We start from the raw sequence: 19,782 nt of genomic DNA, 5'->3' as shown, positions 1-19,782 counted from the left end.
GCGTGGTGTGGTCTGGTACTGCCAGGGGTCCCACACACCTGTGTGTGAATCATCTCTTCTTCACTATTGCTGTGACTGTTTTCTTACTTCATTTGCTGTTTCCAGTAAATTGTCCTTATCTGAACCCGTGATCTTTGCCTTTTGTGCCTCAAATTCTTTTGGCCAGGGCTATGCAGTGAGGGAGGTAGGGAGAAGGGTGAGTGAGTGAGTGGTGCATGGTTTAGTGTTTCAGTTGGAACATCAAACTGGGGAATATAATTCCTAAAACATGGCAGTACCTTGGGACTTCAATTTGTACATGGCAGGATACCCTAAGAAAAAGGAACTCATCCTTTCCCCTTACCAAACGTTATCTAACCCTGGAATAGGAGGCACATTCTTCAGGATGCTACTTCCACACACTCAGTCCTCTCCATGAACCAACAAGCATAGAGAGAAAATAAATAATTGGCTTGAAACAGAAAGAAAAAGAAAACAAGTTGATGTCCACAGAAAACCTTGGCCACATTAAAAAAAAAAAAAAAATCCTGAGTGCATGATATTGTGTAGCCAGTTCTACAGGATATAAATTATTTTCAAAGGGAAGAAAAACAGAAAAACAGTCATGCGGGTATTAAAAATATTATTTCATTTACAAAACAGATACCAGAATTCAGGGTTTTTTTTATGACTTTTTTGTGTGTGTATGTTTGTACCCAGTCAGAAAATACTCTCCTATCAGAGGTCATGCAGTGACTCATACAACAAATAATACTGTCACTGCTTAGAATCCCAGGAAAGCAGCCTGTTCAACTTGCAGAACCAGTCCTAAAAAAGCCATCTCAAAAACCAACCAAAACAAACTCACAAAAAAACCCAAACATCCCTCTTTGGCATCAAGGCTTTAACTCACTACTTTGTTCCCCTCCTCCCAGCCCTTTTGGACAACCCAGGCAGGTTCATTTGAAGGGATATTATATAATAGCAATAGCCCCAGATCAACTCTCCTAGATTATTCATCCTCTGTTTTGTCTTAGTCACCTTCTCGGTTTAGCCTGCAAGATGAAACATCCCACCTTGGTGGTGTTACCGCTCAGACACACCCATGTTCTTCAGCCCCTTCCGCATATTATGTTACCAAAACTAAAAGCACAGAGCATGTTTCAAGAATATATTGTAGACCATTTCCCCCTCCCTGCTTAGAACCAAAAAAGACAAAACAGGCTTCTGGAACAACAGAGTGAAGATAACTTTTGTAGCTGAACACACCTTTCTATCTAACTAACCAGAAGAGCCCCCTTTTTTAAAAAAGAAATTAAATTACGCATGAAAGTGATCTCAAAAGTGTGCTGATTGAAGCTGGGTATTTATATGTGATGGGAGAAAGTTGTTCAAATGAAGCTCTCCAAACACCAAGATTTCTCAGTTATGACCACATAGTCACAAACCTTGAGAAGACTAAAGAAAAGAAGTCATACCAATAGCCACCTTTCAAGAAGTCATATGGATAATGCACCATTGAACATTCAATTGATGCACTCACTGCACAAATGTAAGCACTTATTTCAGTCTTCCTCTTATAACTCTTCGGCTTAACTAGGTCCTTTCATGTCACAAGCATGACTCAAGTTTCACACTACACACTTGCTTACAGTGACAACTGTCTGAAATGTCTTGTTACGATTCTCTCTTAGCAGCACTGTGCCTGGTGTGGGCGGACCCGGGCCAGAGGTATCTCCATCCCTAAAACGGTCCCTCGGCATTCACTGCCGCGTGACTTCGTTTGCGACCCCGAAGCCCGTCAGGACCTGGCACCAGACCTCACAGGGACAGGGCATGGCTTCAGAGGCCGTAGGAGGACCTGCCCACGCTTTCACCAAGAAACCAACCCTTCCCACCGCTCCGGCCCCAAGCGCTGCATCGCCTGCAGAGCGGTGGCTTCTGACGCCGGGACAACCCCGCGCGCCCCGGGCCGGCCCCCGCCTACCTTGCGCCGGGCGCTGGTGTCGTACTTGTCGTTCTCGAAGGCGCGCGCGTTCTGGTGGCGCTGGGGCCGCGTGCGCGACACGTTCCCCCGCTCCGAGCTCATCCCGGGCCGGCGCCGCGTGCCCCGGAACCGCTCCGCGGGCCTGCCGCGCTGGGCGGCGCCGCCACGGCTGCGCCCCCATTGGCGCTGCGGCCCNGCCGGCGCTGCTCCGGAGGCTGCGCGGGGCGGGCTCAGCGCTGCCAGGGCCGCGCGTTCTCCGGCCGGGACCGGGCGCTGACGGCCGCCTCCCGCCGCGCCGTTACTCAGCACAGCTGGCGCCCCCAGATCCCGCCGACCCGGCAGTCGGGAGAGCGCGGGGCCGCCGAGCGGAGCGCCAGGTGCAGGTAGGGGCCGTCCTCCCCCGGCGTCGCGGGGATGGACGGTGTGCGGGTGACCCGCTGCCGCGGCGTGTGGGCGACTTGTTTCGTCCTCGCGGGTCCGTCCGTGTCTCTTGCCCCGCTCGGAGCCGCGGCCCGTCCGCGCGCCTGGCGCAGGCGTGTGGCGGCCCCTGGGGCGAGCGGAAAGGCCCGCGGCAGCCACCGGCGTTTCCTCAGAGGGGCGGGCGGCGCGGCTTCGGTCTGCGGCACGAACCGGGCGGGGAGCTGCCGGCCCCGCCAGCCTCCTGCCCGCGTCCCTGTGTCGCTGGGCTCGAGGGTCTCTGGGGGTGTCGCCTGCCCCGGGGTGCCCGGGTGATGTGGGCGATCTGTCCGGTGCTCCCGTCTCCGTGGTCTTGCCCTGGACTCCTTTGTTGGAAACGGGCGCACTGACTTGTGACACGCGTGTTAAAGTCTGGCTTTTCGCGGCTCCAAACAGTGCCTTTGAGTCGCTGCTGAGGACTTCGGCGGAACCCTTTTCCGACGCGGACCCCAGAGGAGTTAATTTAGTTCCCGCCAGCCTGGTTAAATTTATTCCTTCAGCTTCTGCTATTGAGGGTGGGAGTGGCGCTGGCCTCAACATTACTCTCAGGTATTATATAAAAATTTAAAGTATTTGGTCAGTAATTAACTAGGAAAGTTCATGGCTGCGGAAATCAGAGTAGAAGCCCCTGAGCGCCCAGCGGTGTTGAGGGCGGAGCTCCGCGCTGGTGCCGGCCGCCTGCGCTGGGACGGCGGGCTGGGGCCGCGGGGCTTCAGCAGGGCAGCGCCGCGGACAGGGTCTTGCTTGGAGCATGCAAGGCATTATGTAATCGGCTTGATCCCGCATTTGTCTGTCTGGAAGCTTTAGAGGTTTCGTTTGTTCTTCGGTTGATAAAGAATGTGTGGATTTTTCAGGTAAATTTTCCTGTTAATGTTTCCTTTCTTTTTTCAACTATGCCGTTAGGTTTTGATATATACAAAGTGACCAGCAGAGGATAAATAATGTCTCTATATATGAGTTAAAATAGCTGGAATTTGTGAGACTAGAAGGGGTGTTTATTTCTTTAGAATCAAATTAACCAAAGTAAAAGTTTTGGTTTGATCAGGCTTCTCTGTTTTCAAGTAGCCTACTTTGTCCTTTGAAAACTATCTTAAGTACTTACTTCACAGTATTTCTTAATACAGCTTTTTCATAATTGAATGTACTTCCTTTGTGTTGTTTTCTGGACTTACTGTATATTCTTTCTTAATATTCTCTTAATCCTTTTATGCGGTACTTAATCAGACACTAATGATTTCTTATTCTCTGAACATTTTGTTTCTTTAACTGTTGGGCTAGTAAAAGGATGTTCATATCATTCTGTTCCATTTTTAATATTACATGGGTGTTGAAATAAATATCAGCACTTCAGTAGTGGCTTGAACTCAAGTTCTCATTGTATTGTGCTCAATGAAAGTGAGAGGAAAAATGCTATAGAATTTCTTATTTCAGCAGTAGATAATGAAAAGATGAAAAAAACCTCTAATCAAACAACAAACCCACAACTAAAATACACACAAATAGCAACCAAAAAAAAAACAAAAAAAAACCCCAACAATTTTAGTAACTCGCCCGTTATGATTTGAACAACAGTTAAACCAGCATCTATATTTATGAGTTTGACTTTGTTCTTGTGAATAGTTCCCATGAAACAGACAATTTAATTTGAATAAACAATTAGAATAATTTATATTTAATGTAAATATAAGATTTCTAGATAAGTATTTGCAAGGTTGGGCTGGTTTTGAGAGTAATACAAAGATGTGAATAACCCCTGTCTTGTTATTATATACAGAGGTAGGAGGACCAGAATACTTACTTACATGAAAAAATTACATTTGTGTTATCCTAGGAAGCACAAGATAAATACTTGAGGTGTTCTTTAAGATTAAATAGACATTGTCCCCCTTCTGTCAGCCTTTATGAAAAGGCTAATTGCCACAGAATGAATTTAAATCACTGCCTTTGGGCAGTTTTACATTTGTAATTTTATATGTTAGGTCTTTATTCATAAGAGAGCTAAAGAGATAAAATTGATAAAATGCTCTTGCTTTCCTTTTAAAAGCTATCCCAGAAGGGGTAAGTAGTATAATTTGGATCTGTTTTATTTCTTAGCCTCTGTTGCTGCAATAGAAGAGTTTTCTGCAGTTTCTTCCACAGAATTTTCAAACTTAATTACTATGAAAAATGCAGAATAATTTTAAAGGGGATGTATATTTCTTTATTGTATTCTTTTTGTTGTTAGTGTATTTTACCAGCTGTAGGAATTGTGTTTGCAGAACAGCACCAGCATTTTTATTACTACTGAAATGTCAAGTAGAAGGAGATGGTTGTGTTGTTGGGATGTGTTCATCTCAGAATCTGATGATGCTGTAATGAGCACAGAGATTTACATCATACATACTCAGGTGTTAGACTGTACCTTAGGTATTCACAACATATCTTAGTCAAATGAGTCCCATTAAAATTACTCATGCATACTTGTGGAACCATATGCTTAAAGTAATCTAGTCAGAGTTGGTTTTGCCTCAGCTTCACTAAGAATCCAGATAAACACACATCCAGCTTATTCACACTCTCATGTGAATACAATCCATCACAGTGAAAGACAAACCAGTTCCAGTATAATAGAAACATTGTTTGCATTTAGTTGGAGCTATTCTGCTGTAAAAGTTCAATAGGTGTTTTGTATCGAATTGGTTCAGTTAGTGACCTGATGGTTGTCTTGGATCTTCTGAGTGAAGAAAGTAGCATGTGTTTGTTTTAAAGAAAAGAGTTGTTATTAGCCATTATTTAGTTGGAGAACGACTCTAGAATCAGAATTTTTTTTTTCAGTAGGCATATTTTCCATTGGATTAAAAGATCAATACATAAAGCCTGCATTAGTCTAGCGCAAGGGGGGAATAATACTTCATCTGCTGTCTTCAGCGTGTCATTTGCCATATCTAGTGACAGCCCATTTTTAGCACATTTTAGCTATCTTGGGGGACAGTGCCACCACATCAGCTAATTCACTGTGGTTTACTGCAGTACTGCCCTGTATGTGAATCCTGCAGGCCGATTTCCAGTCTTCTGAAATTACTTGGGTAAATAGCAAATATTTTCTGAGTGAAATCATTTTTGTAGTGTTGCTGAACTGTTTATACTTACAAGTAATGTAAACTCCTGTTCTAATTCTTTCTGACAAGTGGATTTGGAAGAAATAAGAAATTCTGTAGTTCTCATTGTATGTTCATATACAGTGCAATGTGCTGTTCCTGGGCAAAACGAGCTATTTATATCTCACTTTTGGAGGTACAAATTCTTTTAAATTTTTCACAAAAAATAACAATCACCCCCTTAGAATAAAGTATAATATCTAACTTCACCTTCAGCATTTCTGTAAAGATGGGAAAACTCGGAACAGATCCATTTAATAGTTTCTGATAGAAATAGAAGTGATTTTGAGTACTATGTCATAAGTACTTGGGAAAAAAGCGTGTTGAGACTGGACTGTGAAAATGAACTCATTAAGTAGAGGTGAAGGAAGTTGCTTCTTTGATGCTCATAATTACAAGAGAAGTGAAGAAGGAACAAATACACACCACCACCCCCCAAAACAATAGGATTTTTACTTTGCATAAGACAATCTAAACCTTTTGCTAATAGTTAGACTTCCTCCACAGACTCCTTCCACTTATCCTGACTTGTGGGTATGACTGAAGCTTAATGTTCACATAAACTCATCTGACAGGGATGAGTTATTCCAAATTTGAGTGACTAATTGTGCTGAAACAATATGATTGTTACTTCAGCTGGCAGGAATATGGTCTTTTATCCAGGATCTTCTTTAAGAGCCTATCTACCTTCTTATGGGAGCTGAGTACTTCCTGCCATATCCTCTAAATTGGAAGTGTTGATCTCCCATATTTAAGCTTCTGTGGTTATCCTCTGTTTTGAAGAAAACTAGAGACCTGGGGTGAAAAACCTTAGCTGTGGCAGCCTCTTTTTTTGTGGTATTCCATGAATGCTTGTGTGTTTGGCAGACTGTCTCACTGTGCCTATTTTTGCTGCTCTAAAAGTATGCTCCATGTAACATTGTTTGCAGTATGCTTTCATACTGTACCACCAGGAAGAGACCATTCACACATCCAAAAATACAGAGAGTTGTTCTGTGACGCATGTTAAGTGTTTTTGCAGCACTGTCCTTGAAGCTTCTTTAAAAAGAAATTTACACATGAAAACTATGCTTCTGTACAAATTTAAGGGCAAAATTTGAAGTATCTAAATATTGTTAGGTGTCATAGTTAGCAGTAAGATTTTACTGTTGGATGACCCAAATACTTCTGGAACAGCATCGTACTGTAGACAAATGAAATCTGCTTGTTTTGTAGCTTGAGTCAAAGTCAGTATGTGAAGCTGTAAATGTTTATGTTCACAGGGAGCCATCAGGAGGTGAACTTGAGACCTGTAGATAGATTTGGTATGAAGACGTTGTTTAAGTTAGGATGAAATGTCAGATGACATAACACAAGGAAAGTAGAGTAAATGCTTATCTTTGGTGTGCTGGTTTCCAGCATGGTGCTTGTTAAATTTCATTGCCCTTCTTATCTCTGAGAAAAAATATTGCTGCAACAATGGATTTTCCCCCACTCCCTTCTCACTGCTCTCAATTAAGGGAACACAATGGCTATTTTAAGGGCAACTGTGTCTTTACCTATCTTGCTTTAGGTGTAGGTGTGTTTATTTTTTTCTCTCCCCCAACCACTGTTAAAACCAATGCTTTGAATTGGTGCTATAGATTATATTGTTTTAACAAACATCTGTGATTTAGTTTGGGATGTGTCTCATAAAGCATGAAAAAAACCCTAATTGTGTCATTTATACAATCCCAGTTCCTATGGGCAGTACAGCTAAGAGCTGTCTTGTTCTTACAGCTAAGAACTTCTTTGAAGGTTTTCAAAACACTTAAGTCGGCAGGTATGAGGAGTGAAGATAAGTTTATGGTTACATTTTCATGTACCAAAGCTCTAGAATGTTTGCTAATCCAGAAGCATCATCTTGTTTTGTCTTCTAAGTTTTGACCTTCGCGCACCCTTCATACTTCTGATAGTGCCTGCAGGAGCCCATACCTCGTGATTGCAATATACATTCTTGGTATTTAGGAGATGCTGTAATGATTTTTAGCTGCAGAAATCTGCATAACCTTAGTATGCTGCAACTCTACAACATATTTTAATTGCTTTTTATCACATATGTATTTGTCAATGGGAAGAAAACTTTTCTTAATGCCTTGAGATCAGGAATTACTTTTCCTCCAAAGAAACTCCAAAATTCATGCTTGTTCTTTCCCTGGGTAATCATGTTTTACTTTTGATATCTGGCAGGGCTTTAGAGTTATCTTTAATAATATACTCATTGTGAAGAAACTAATAATACAAAATTAAATATTACATGGAAATATACGTATATGTATATACGTATTTGTTTTGTTAAATGTTCAGAAGTTATGCGTTATTTTCTAGAGATGTTTTGTCCACTTTTTTTTTTTTGTAAGTTGGGTTTTTTTAATGTCAGATTGTACCTGGAAACTGATACTATTCTCTCTTCCCATTTCAGACTAGAAGATGAATAATCTTTCCTTTAGTGAACTGTGTTGCCTGTTCTGTTGTCCACCATGCCCAGGGAAAATTGCCTCTAAGCTGGCATTCTTACCTCCTGATCCCACATACACACTGATGTGTGATGAGAGTGGCAGTCGCTGGACTTTGCATCTCTCAGAACGAGCAGACTGGCAATATTCTTCTAGAGAAAAAGATGCCATTGAGTGCTTCATGACTAGAACATGTAAAGGCAACAGGATTGCGTGTATGTTCGTGCGTTGCTCACCTAATGCCAAGTACACTTTGCTTTTCTCACATGGAAATGCTGTTGACCTGGGTCAGATGAGCAGCTTTTATATAGGACTGGGTTCACGGATTAATTGCAACATATTCTCCTATGATTATTCTGGATACGGTGCAAGTTCTGGGAAGCCTACAGAGAAGAATCTGTATGCTGACATTGATGCTGCTTGGGTGGCTCTTAGAACAAGGTAAGATATTAGTTGCTATTTTTCTTTTACAGCATTCTTGTCAAATGGTTTTATTTCACATGTATCGGTAGTTGAAACAGAAATGCTGTGATTTAGAATTAGCGGATTCATATCCAGGCTGACTGGTGGTGCCTGGTGCTGAAGGCATTGTCAGTATTAAGCAGGATCAGTGTATATTACTTACGGACTGGAAAATTGAAATGGAATTAAATTTAATAACAATTAGAGGATCTTCCTTATTGTCATAGTTTGGGATCTTCTTAGCTGCAAAAACTGAAAAGTTGGGATGAATCTATAATAATTGATACCCCAGTAATTAACCCACTGTTGTGATGTAAATGTGAGAAGATGCACGTTGTTTCTTCAGATAATTTCCATCACCTACTTTTTTTGTACAAAGGGGCAGAGTAAAAGCTGGTACAAGAGAAGTTATTTCTGTATGGCGTTGAGATCACCTTTGTTTCAGAATTCTGACTAGCAGCTACAGCATTTCAAAGAGAGAACACATCTTTTTGCTTTATATAGAAAGCTATCGTCACAAAATATAATGTGTGGGAGAGTTTGTAATAGATCTGTGTAAATACCTTATGGTGGGAACAAAAAAAGAGGAATTTGGAGCAGTGGTGTTAACCCAAGCAGAATAAAATGGACAAGAAAAAATGCTAATGAAAAGATGTTATTTCAGCAATTTCTGTGTTCTAAGCCTCTGGTTTTGTGGGACATAAAATAGCAAGATGAAAGACTGAATGCATTCAATAATATAGGTGAGAATCCTAGAGAATCCTGCACCAAATAAGTGCAGCTTCTCTGAGAACAATTTTCACCATAAGTTTTTCCATTTAGCTCAATAGTCTTCTCATGTTACAAATACCCAGACTGTAAAAACGATTTTAAAAATAGTATTCAATCATAAGAATAACTGCTCATCAAAAAATCCCAGAACACTGTGTATTTTACACCAAAAAGGTATAAAAATCTGAAGTGTGTTGTTATGGCTCAGTCATTTCAACTTGAGCATCCTGTTTAATAATTATAGTATCAGGAACATGACTTGGTGGAAGGGCATGTGGGCTTTAAATCCTGGATCCTGGTAATTGTCACAGTGAGTTTAGGACTTCATCAATGTAGTAATAATGGGCAGATTACCCCTCTTCAGTGCTTTAAATACACATTTAGTCTTGCACTGCTTTTACATTACAGCAACAATATGATATTTCTTTTCAAAGAAGCATATGTTATCCGTGTATTAAATAGGGGAAAAGCTTATTGTCATAACCCTCATTCAACCACAGGGGACAGGTTTTCACCTTCAGCTATTCAAAAAACATGCATATTAGGTTGTTAGATTAGCTTTTGTTTTTCCAAAACAGTGGAAAGTTGAGATATGGCTGTTCCATAAACCAAGAGCTGCAATATGTGCACTGCTGACTATGGTTTGTAGCTGGTAGGTGATCTGGACATTAGCTACTCAGTGAAATTCCCAGTAACATTTACCAAAAATGTGATGTGGTTTGTGAACAAGAAGACAGTCTGACAGTCTGAACTATTTACATGTAACAGGAAATGGAAGAGAACTAGATGGTGAAACATAATACTTTATGTCAGTTTACAGTCTCTGTTTTATAAACTAATTTGTAATTATTGTTTCTTCTTCCTCATAATGAATGTCTGATGATAAAATCTGCAAAGAAATGTGATTGCAATTTGATTTCTCACTACTATTCTTAAGCAATGAAGAGTACTTTCTCTAACCAAATAAGATTGTTCATAATTCATAGGACACAGGCTAATGGCTTTAAACTGAATGAGGGTAGATTGAGGTTAGATATAAGAAATAAATTATTTTCTGTGAGGGTGCTAAAGCACTGGAACAGGTTGCCCAGAGAAGTTGCCATGAGAAGAACTGGCTGTCCAGAGAAATTGTGGGCAGCTTTCCCATCCCAGGAAGTGTTCAAGGCCAGGTTGAACGGAACTTTCAGCAGATTGGTCTAGTGGAAAATATCCCTGCCCATGGCAAGGAAAGTGGAATTACAGGGTCTTTAAAGGTCCCTTACCCAAACTATTCTGTGACTGTAACGTCCCATATAGGTGTGCTCATTCATCAGCAGACATTGTTGGGGAGACCTCTAAATATATCTTATAAGATATTCTTATGTTCAAGAATGACCTCACCTCAATCCCTTTTTTTGTCTGCTGTTTTTTTAATTATTATTTCACCTCCTGTAGAAATTAAGGTAGTTGTGTATGAAGTTTATATTGGTCTGTCCAACTTGTGAATTTTACACATGTGAACTGAATTTGGTCTACTGCTGAAAAAGAAGTTGGTATTACCAGTTACACCTGTACAGAAAGCTGTACTTAGAACAGCTTTGCAATTGACTGACCTGGTCTTGTCCTTGTATCTGAATGCTGGATGTATCAGGGGGAAGTTCAGGACTTAACTCTGGATATACTGGATCACAGTTTGGTTATCTAGCTATGGTATTCTTTTGAGCCCTGAGACAGTGCTCAGCTGTGTTAAAGTACTCAGTGTATATCTGGACCGGAACAGAGCCTTTGAGCATTTGCTGCAGCCTTGATTCACTTTCATAGCGTAGATTGTTCTGTCAGTTTCTCATTGGTACCATCTTTAACATTTATAACTAATTCTTCAAAAACAAAGTAATTCAATGGATTGTTTGCAGGATAAATGTGAGTATAGCTGTAACTCCTTGGAAATTCTTGTTGATGAGATAAGAAAGGGACCCGAGAGTTTTAAACTGCCTCGCAGTTTGTGACGTGATGAAGAAAAGAATGGAGAAGTTACCTTCGGAGATTGATCACAGCCGTAGCTCCCTGCACTCCCTGTTCTGAAAAATGAAATCACAGAACCCAGCACTAAAAGGTGTTTCTTCGGTAATTGAAGTGCTGTTGCAGACTTAATTCTATAGTTAACAAAACCGCTTTTGTTAAAGACTTGATAGTCTTTAGTTAAGATACTAGTGATAAAACTTAAGATACGAATCTTAAGTTTTATGTCTTGGGAAGGCAATCCACTTACTCCCCTTTAAATCAGCACAGCTGTCCAGTGGGGACTGGACACGTGGGGTGAAATAGTCTGGAACTTGTACTGTGGGTGATGATGAGATTTTGCTATGAATATCAGTATTCATGAAAGTGAATACATAAAACTAGTTTGGCAGCCTATCAGAAGAGGTAAACAGCAGATGTAGATGCTGAGTTGTGTCCCTATTCTTTATCTCCTTTGAAGATGTTAATAGGAAGCAGTAACTACCTATGTGGATGATGGCCATGAAAGAAGGTGGAGTGATTCACTGCCTTCATCAGCTTTGGAAAAGTTGTACATTGTTGCATATTCATGTGCATGGGACTATATAAAAGCTGCAAGTAAGGACATTCTTCTTCCAGCTGTCATAACTACCAAGTGTTGAAATGCCAGGAGTAATTTTGGGATACGCCTATTTTCTGCTGTTCTGGTCTCTGAAGGCCTTTGATGACACCCTAGCAAGGGTGGAAAGGTTTATTCAGCCTCAGGCAAATGCAGGGCAAGTGGCACTCATTCAGAAACCTCTGAAGATGTGCCAGAGTTGCCTCATGACCAGATTTACCTGTAAGAAGCGAAACAGCCCCTTCATCGTTGCTTATCATGGACTGCATAATAATTGAAAAATTGAAGGGTAAATCTCACCATCGGACAATGTGTCAAAGTGGACAGAATGTCCATAAATTAAACAGCCAGGTATAGAAATAATACTGAGTCTCTTCAGATGCTGGCCAAAAGTGTTCATTTAACAATTCACAAACTACTTTTTTTTTTTTCATTCAGAAATAGAAGGGGTGAGTTCAGCTAGAAGTTGAGGTACTAGAACTTTGTGCATTTGGAGGGAAATTGAGGTTTTCTTTAAATTGATAGGGAAAGGTAGCTCAATTATTATGGAAAAGAAATCTTGACAATAGAACAACTGTATGGGTAGCATTTTAAAGTTTATAAAAAGCCAAACTATGAGAGCAGCTCAGAATGTGCAGTTTGTTGATACGATGCGGACAGTGGGTTTGCCTTTCATAAAACATAGTTCCTTTTTTTCTTCCATTGTAAAATACTGTATGCACAAGAAGGGGGATGTGCACATCGGTTGAGGAAGAGCTGTATGCTCCTGAATTTTATTCATGGCCTAAAATGTTGCGAGTTACAGGTGTGGATAAGGTTCATGCCCTACATGTTCTGCAACTTGCAGCTGTAATTTCATGTGTTATGTCCGTGATGACAAATGATTCTGAATGTGCATTGAAAATTCCTTCAGTAGATTCCCCCTTGTTTCATGTGCTCCAAGTGGTGTGTTTAGGCTGTGTTTAGAAACGTGTTTAGCCTAGGTTTCTAAATGTGTGTATTGCAATAGCTTTGCAAACTGCAGCTTCTCTAGAGCATCTAGTGTAAGCCTAAAGAGGTACTATGGAAAAAGTACTCTTCTAAGCTTGATCTTATCAATACTTTATTTCATTATTGTAAAGCTGTCAAGTCTTCTAGATTAAGAGTAGTAATTCAGAAGTAAATATAAATTACTTTGTCCTCCTTTATGTATGTCCAGATCAAAATGGCAGGTATTTTTTAAGAACCTGATGCTGTAGCTTGGTAATTTCTGCTGGATTTTGTTTCTTAAAGGTAACCGAAGTTAAAAACCAAAGGAAAACTAAAGAAACAAAAAAACTCTACCTACCTTGTCACAGCCAGACATGCATTTTGTAGTTTGCTTATTGCACATCATGGTAGTGTGATAAGTATCCAGTGAAAATATAAAATAAGGTTAATATCCAGTGTAAGTGATGTACATCCAATTAAACTGTTTAAGGAATGGTCAGACAGCACTTTGAGCAACTTGATTCAATGAAATATTACCTCCCTATGGCAAGGGTTTGGACTATATTACTTTCCAACCTAAACTGTTCTATGATTCCATGAAGAGAAAAAAAGAGAAGGGAGGGGCAGAGAAAAGGTGGACCACCAGTAAGATAAGTGTTTAGTAAAGTGCAGAAAAGGTCTTGCTACAAAGACAGAAATATCAAGGAAATGGTGAAAGAGTTACTGCTAAATCACATGAAGTTCATCATGGAGGGGAAAAAAGAATATTTCATTACTGTTTAGCAGTTCTTTTCCTTCCAGAAGCTGAAAAGATCAGGCCAGGGGTGTGTAGGATTTCTTCTTTTAAGGAGACCATCTATATCTGGTCAGCATATGTAGGGACACAGAAAAGAATACTGGCTTCATTAATGTTGTCTTGGGCCCTGGTTCTGGGCACTGGAACAGTTTGGGCCAGTTACAACACCTTATTGGCTTGCTCCTTCCTCACCAAACAGTGGCATGCTGTTTCCTGCCTGTCCCTGAACACAGGCAGCACAAAGGAGCGCTAAGGCAATTGCTCCACTACTCCCAGACAAGATTTATTTAGTTCCTTTCATTAATTGTTAAAGCCTAATGAGGGGGAATGCATTGCTGAAGCTGCAAATAGGAAAGTGGTTCTTTTCTGTTCAGCAGTAGCTTAGCTTTGTAGTGACATCAACCTGTGCCTTTAGTGTGGTGATGAGGCAGAAATTCATGAGTGCTCAGACACTCTGTGAGGATGTCAGGAAGCTTATGTGAACACAGGTTCTGTGTCAAAACTGCTCTTTAGATTCCATCTCTTTCCAGGCAGGTAAACTTTAAGTGTGTGAACATAAAGGATGAATTGGGTGTTGAAAGGAATTGAAATTTCAGTTGCTCTGGGAAAGAGAAAGATGTTGCAGTCAGCCTTTAGACTGCAGAAAATATCTATCAAGTTCTGTACCAGATTCTGCCCAGAATACCTGGTCCATGAGGAATAGAGCTTTCTCTGCAAAACCAGCACATTGGTACATTTGTGCATAACTACTTCGAAGGTTTTCTTCCAAGGTTCTCTTTGGTGATTATGGCTTAAAAAAAAAAAAAAAAAAAAAAACAAACCCAAACCTAAAACCACCCTTCATTACCTTCACCCCCATGCTGAAGGTCTGTCTATGCTGACACAGGTTATCTAAGATAAGCTGAGTGGACAACAGTGTTTACTGTTACTATTATCAACATAATGAGCTTTCAAAGGTAGCAACAGTCTTTACAGCATGTCTTTGACCTCTTGTAACCAGAGGAACTACTTGAAGCATACGGCTCTGTAAATTTCATATTCCCCTTCCTCAGAATGGCCTGTACTTATAAGGTACTGATTAAGAGAACAATGTTACTGTGACTTTTTCTCTTGATCTGACACTCCTCCTTTGGGAGACCAGGTATGGTCATCTGATAATTCAGCACAAAACTTCTTGAAGTTTAACAGACTATGAGTCTGCCAAAAGAAGTAAACAAATTTTATGAGTAGGAAACTTAAAAAGTTACCTTTTAAATAATTTTTTTGTTGTAGATTGTAAAGTGATACTTTTGAGAGATAGCAACAGAGGGACAGTTGGGTTCTTTCTTTTTTGTAACTATTTCAGAAGCCTATTATATTGGGCTTGCATGGCCAAGCTTTGGTAGCACGGTGCTACAGGGGTACCTTCTGTGAAAAGCTGCCAGAGGCTTCCTCCATTTCTGACAGAGCCAGCCTCTGTCAGCTCCAAAGATGGGTGTGCCACTGGCCAAGGCTGGGCCAATTAGAAATTATGGTAGTGCCTCTGGGATAATATATTTAAGAAGAGAGAAAAACAAAAATCATTGTGCAGTTGTAATTTCAGCCAGAAAAGAGTGAAAGGAGAACATGTGATGGGAACAGCGCTGCAGACACCATGGTCGGTGGGAAGCAGGGGCAGGAGCTGCTCCAGGCACCAGAGGAGCCCCACGCCAGAGCAGGGGGATGTCTGGAGGGAGGCTGTGACCCCATGGGAGACCTGTGGAGAGAGGAATGCACACTGGAGCAGCCTGCCCTTGAAGGACTGCACCCCGTGGAAGAGTGACCCACCCTGCAGCAGTTTGAGGGGGACTGTTGCCTGTGGGACAGACTCACATCAGAGAAGTTCATGGAGAATGGCCTCCTGTGAGGGGGATGCCATGGTGAGCTGGGGAGAGACTCCTCACCCTGAGCAGCGAGAGAAACGAGATGTGATGAACTGACCATAACCCCCATTCCCTGTCTCCCTGCACTGCTGGGGTAGGTTGTAGACCTGGGAAGGAGAGGGTGGGGGGAAGGTGTTTTTAAGGTGTGTTTTACATCTCATTATCCTGCTTTGATTTTGTTAGTAATAAATTTCATTAATATCTCTACTTCTAGTTGGTTTTGCTCATGATGGCATTTGATGAGCGATCTCTCCCAGTCCTATCTCAGCGCATGAGCCCTTCATTAAATTTTCTCTCCCCTGTCCAGCCATGGAGCAGAGTGGGAGAGAGCTGCTTTGGTGGGTGCCCGGCACCCAGCCAGGATCAGCCCACGAAAGCTTTTCAAGAGAAAAGGGAAGACTGGAATGAGCAGATGTAATCTGTTTTCCAAGCTACTTGGAATTTGTTATTTGAGAGGCAGAGGTTGATTATTTAGGTTTTCATCCTATTCAAGCCAGAATATTCAGAAGTGTACTTTGAACAACCACTTTGAGTTATTGACTTCTTTACTTTAGTTTACAGGTTGCAAAGCATGTATTTTCTGGTGGGCACTGTGAGGCAATGTATTTGACTGTGATGGAGTAAGGATTACTTTAATCCAGATATTGGAAATGCTTTTCTTGGCTTATTTTCTTGTAGCCATCATTTATCTGTGTTCAGGCTGAAGGAATTTGATCAAAAAATAGGGGAAAGAATGAGAAAGAGGAGAATATATGTTCTAAAATATAGTTTTTAAGTTGTGCTTTAAATTCCTGCGTAATGGCCTTTATCTTGTAAAACTCAACATCCAAGGAAACGCCAAGTGTAGTAATTGGCAAGGTTTATTATTTGAAAAAAGTTTTGTCATAGTGTGCTGTGCAAATTGCATGCCATACTAGTGATGCAACGTATTAATGCAAGTTTTCTTTAGATTATGTTGGAAGGAGGGAAGGTTGTACTGTACTTTCACAGTGGACAAATGTGATGTGAATTGGGAGATGAATTGGAAAAGGATAGGTGCTATGTTCTCAGGTGTTTCAGAAGAGATGCAGAGATAATGGAGACCTTAGATTTGTCTTTTGTTTCAAAGCTTTATGGTAGCAGTTCCAGGCTGATGATGAAGACTTAGAGTTTTAGAAGTCCTAATTTGATCATGATGTGATTATGACTAGAAACTCTTTCTAGGAAACAGTGATTAAGTAGTCATGATGCAGCAAGATTGCTGTGTCAGGCTAATACTTTAAAACCTTTTACATTTCACTTTATCAGAACCCAATTTAAATAAATGAATGAATGAATATTAAATAGACAATGGTAGATGTGAACAGTTAACAAGTTACTGGGATGCCTAATGAGTTCTGCTATTGGTACGTAACATATAGGTATTACTACAGTCTTGAAATCTTCCTAGATATGTATTATTTTATTAACTGTGTATTATATATGGATGCAACTTAGAGGACATTTTTTTCTGGCTCATTAAGAAGTACTTGTAGATTTGGGGGGAGCTGTTTTGTTGGTTGGTAATTTGAGTGTCTTGGTACACATGAAACACCTTTTTTCCTAATGTTCCTGATTTTTAGTCTCTTAGATTTTACTGATTTCAGTGTTTGGTTACCCATACATTTATTTACCGATGTTTATAAGATACTTGTGCATTTCTTTTATACTTCTGCTCCCCTAACTTTACTGGAGATACGCAAAATATAGTCATTTGATAACTTCTTTTTGGCTATGGGTGTTGTTATATAATGTTGACAGAAAATATGCATGCCTTTATTGTAGACAAGGTAACAGGTGCATTTTCCTACGCTTGGTTTTCATTCCTTTTAGAGTTCACTTGGCAAAGGCAAACCTACCTCATGCTGTTCCACAGCGACGTTAGGCTAGGCTGCTCTTACTTAAAAAGTTGAACAAGTTTTTAATAATGCATGAGAACAGTGATTTGGGTTTTTTGGTTTAGTTTGGGGGCTTTGGACTTTATTTTTAGAGGTGATGGGGATTAATTTGTTTGGTGTGTTTTGGAGGTTTTGGGAAGGGTGGTTGTTGTTGGTTTGGGGTTTTTTTGTGTATGGGGTTTTCTTGGGTTTGGTATTAATGCAATGTGGTATCCCCTCCTATTTAAGGTACTTCCTTTCCCAAGTTTAGGTACACTGCTGCAGTCTGACCCGTGCTAAGAGTACCTGGTTAGGGGTACAGGGATCAGCAGCTCACTTCTTTCACAGGCACTGTTCTTGGACTCATTACCATTCTCTTCACAGGCTTTTCCTGTGTAACTTGGGTAGCAATTGCTTTTTGTATTCACACTAATCTGAAAAATATATTAAAATTACTTGTATGAGTGTTAACTAGATGTTTGTTTTGTTTGCCTCTGTTAATTACATCTTACTAGAAGGAAGGCTTTGACTTCAATTCTGTATTCCCTGTTGGGCTGTCTTGCTTGTGGATTAGATAAGAACAAGGCTGATAAAAACAAACTTCTTGGCATTACATGGAATGATCAATATCATTGTACTGATCACTGTCGGTATGGGCCTGCTTTAAGTCTCACCACGTTTATAAACAATGTTACCAGCTTGCAGGTTTTATCAGGTAGCAGAAGAGTAAAGCTGACCAAATTTTTTCAGGCTTGATTGTGCTTCATGTGATGATAACCAAAGAGCTATTAAGGCTCTAATCAGTTTTCTGTTGTAGGTCCTCTTGAGTTAATAAATAAAAACTTTTAACAAGGTACACTGCATTCACAAATCCATGTTTAAAAATTTAAATCATTATTTCAATATCATTCAGGCATAGGGAAAAAATTACTGCAAATAGAGAGTAAATAAATAATTGTGTGTTTTAGTCAGGAATGTCGTAGAACAGACTTGCTTGTTCTTCTACCACCTCCTGTTTCATAGTTGATACCCTTCTGAAAATTTTCATCTTCAGAAATGCTTTTTTTGCCTTGTTCTCTAGGTTGTGCCTGGTTCATTTTATATACCACTTTCTAAACATTTCTAATTTTCTAGGTATGGAATTCGCCCTGAAAATGTGATTATATATGGCCAGAGTATAGGCACAGTACCATCTGTGGATCTTGCTGCTAGGTATGAAAGTGCTGCTGTAATTCTTCATTCTCCACTGACCTCAGGAATGCGAGTAGCTTTTCCTGACACAAAGAAGACATACTGCTTTGATGCATTCCCGAAGTAAGTTGTACGATACTTTTTTTTATCCAGCATGCATTTTCTCTGTAACAGAAGTTTTCAACTAGAGAAGCAAGTAGTCTGGCATATTCTCTGAAATTTTTTTCAAAGGCTTAATAAAATAATTGAAGAAAATTAGTGAAAAACATCAAAGAGGAGCATTTGATTTTAAGAAGTTTACAAAACTTTGTAAACCTTCTGGGCACTTTGCACCTCTAATTATTTTAGTGGATATCTGTAAAGAAGTAATTCATTTTCCTGTACATAAGATGTGAATCCCTAGTTTTAAGAAGTAGTTCTATCCAGTGAATTGTTAGTCTGGATAACTGTGAACAAAGTCGTTTGCAATATGTTTCTGTAAGACTGAAACACAAAGTAGATCTTAACTGAAGAAAATTCCTGTCGTATTTCAGAACTATGCTATTGTTTTCATAGATATAATCTTTTTTCTTTACAGCATTGACAAAATTTCTAAAATAACATCTCCTGTCTTAATAATCCATGGAACTGAAGATGAAGTAATTGACTTTTCACATGGCCTGGCATTATTTGAGCGTTGCCAGAGACCTGTAGAACCACTGTGGGTAGAAGGAGCGGGCCATAATGATGTGGAACTCTATGGTCAGTACCTTGAAAGATTAAAACAGTTTGTGTCACAGGAACTGGTGAACTTGTAACTTTCATTGTGTATTTACATTTTTTTTTTCATTTCACTGCAGAACTGCACACTTCTTTAAATGTGTAACTTAAAACCTGAATGTTGTGTTTTCAAATCATCTTGGTTGCCTTCATTAAATCTACAAGTAATGATTTGTCAACATAATTAATGAAGGTTTTAATGTCAGCATTATAAACTGGAATTACATGATCATGCAGTCAGACTTGGCAGTTCATATTTCTTTGTGTGAGGTTTTTTCTCTTAGATGTAAAGAAAAAAATCACAAGGAGTACTGTAAGAAAATTTAATTATATAAAACCAAATGCTGTAAAAGTGTTGCCAAGTGCTTTAGCATATCAAAACCAAGTTTATAAATATTTTTTAAACATC

At 40.0% G+C, this 19,782-nt stretch overlaps 2 protein-coding genes across 15 annotated transcripts in view; one reads left to right on the top strand and one right to left on the bottom strand.

Annotated features, from left to right (window-relative positions):
• CUNH9orf85 (chromosome unknown C9orf85 homolog) overlaps positions 1 to 2,965 on the bottom strand; it is a 14,593-nt gene extending 11,628 nt beyond the window's left edge. For 9 of the 10 annotated variants that reach the window (XM_041458413.1, XM_041458416.1, XM_041458412.1 and 6 more), the window contains exon 1: positions 1,967 to 2,965. In XM_041458413.1, the coding sequence (XP_041314347.1) occupies positions 1,967 to 2,962 (996 nt within the window). In that variant the 5' untranslated portion in view covers positions 2,963 to 2,965. The remainder of the gene's footprint in view (positions 1 to 1,966) is intronic. The other variant, XM_041458411.1, reaches the window with a different exon arrangement.
• On the top strand, positions 2,211 to 19,782 carry ABHD17B (abhydrolase domain containing 17B, depalmitoylase). 5 transcript variants are annotated; one of them, XM_041458422.1, is made up of 4 exons: positions 2,211 to 2,349; positions 8,000 to 8,474; positions 18,558 to 18,737; positions 19,192 to 19,782. In XM_041458422.1, the coding sequence occupies exons 2-4, from the start codon at positions 8,008 to 8,010 to the stop codon at positions 19,409 to 19,411; spliced, it is 867 nt and encodes a 288-aa protein (XP_041314356.1). In that variant the 5' UTR covers positions 2,211 to 2,349; positions 8,000 to 8,007; the 3' UTR covers positions 19,412 to 19,782. The 5 variants fall into 5 exon arrangements, with proteins under 5 accessions (XP_041314356.1, XP_041314355.1, XP_041314360.1 ...); XM_041458421.1 differs by lacking the exon at positions 2,211 to 2,349 and adding an exon at positions 2,834 to 2,971; XM_041458426.1 differs by lacking the exons at positions 2,211 to 2,349; positions 19,192 to 19,782 and adding exons at positions 2,834 to 2,971; positions 15,210 to 15,622 and having other exon boundaries at positions 18,558 to 18,694.

This window comes from Pyrgilauda ruficollis, unplaced genomic scaffold (genome assembly GCF_017590135.1).
Source record: "Pyrgilauda ruficollis isolate IOZ18807 unplaced genomic scaffold, ASM1759013v1 scaffold128, whole genome shotgun sequence".
Taxonomy (NCBI): Eukaryota; Metazoa; Chordata; class Aves; order Passeriformes; family Passeridae; genus Pyrgilauda; species Pyrgilauda ruficollis.
This window is presented reverse-complemented; position numbering and strand designations above follow the sequence as displayed.

Coding starts and splice junctions, on each gene's coding strand:
- ABHD17B (XM_041458422.1), top strand. CDS start 8,008: ATGAATAATCTTTCCTTTAGTGAACTGTGTTGCCTGTTCTGTTGTCCA. Junction 8,475..18,557: donor TGGGTGGCTCTTAGAACAAG/GTAAGATATTAG, acceptor CTAATTTTCTAG/GTATGGAATTCGCCCTGAAA. Junction 18,738..19,191: donor TGCTTTGATGCATTCCCGAA/GTAAGTTGTACG, acceptor TTTTCTTTACAG/CATTGACAAAATTTCTAAAA.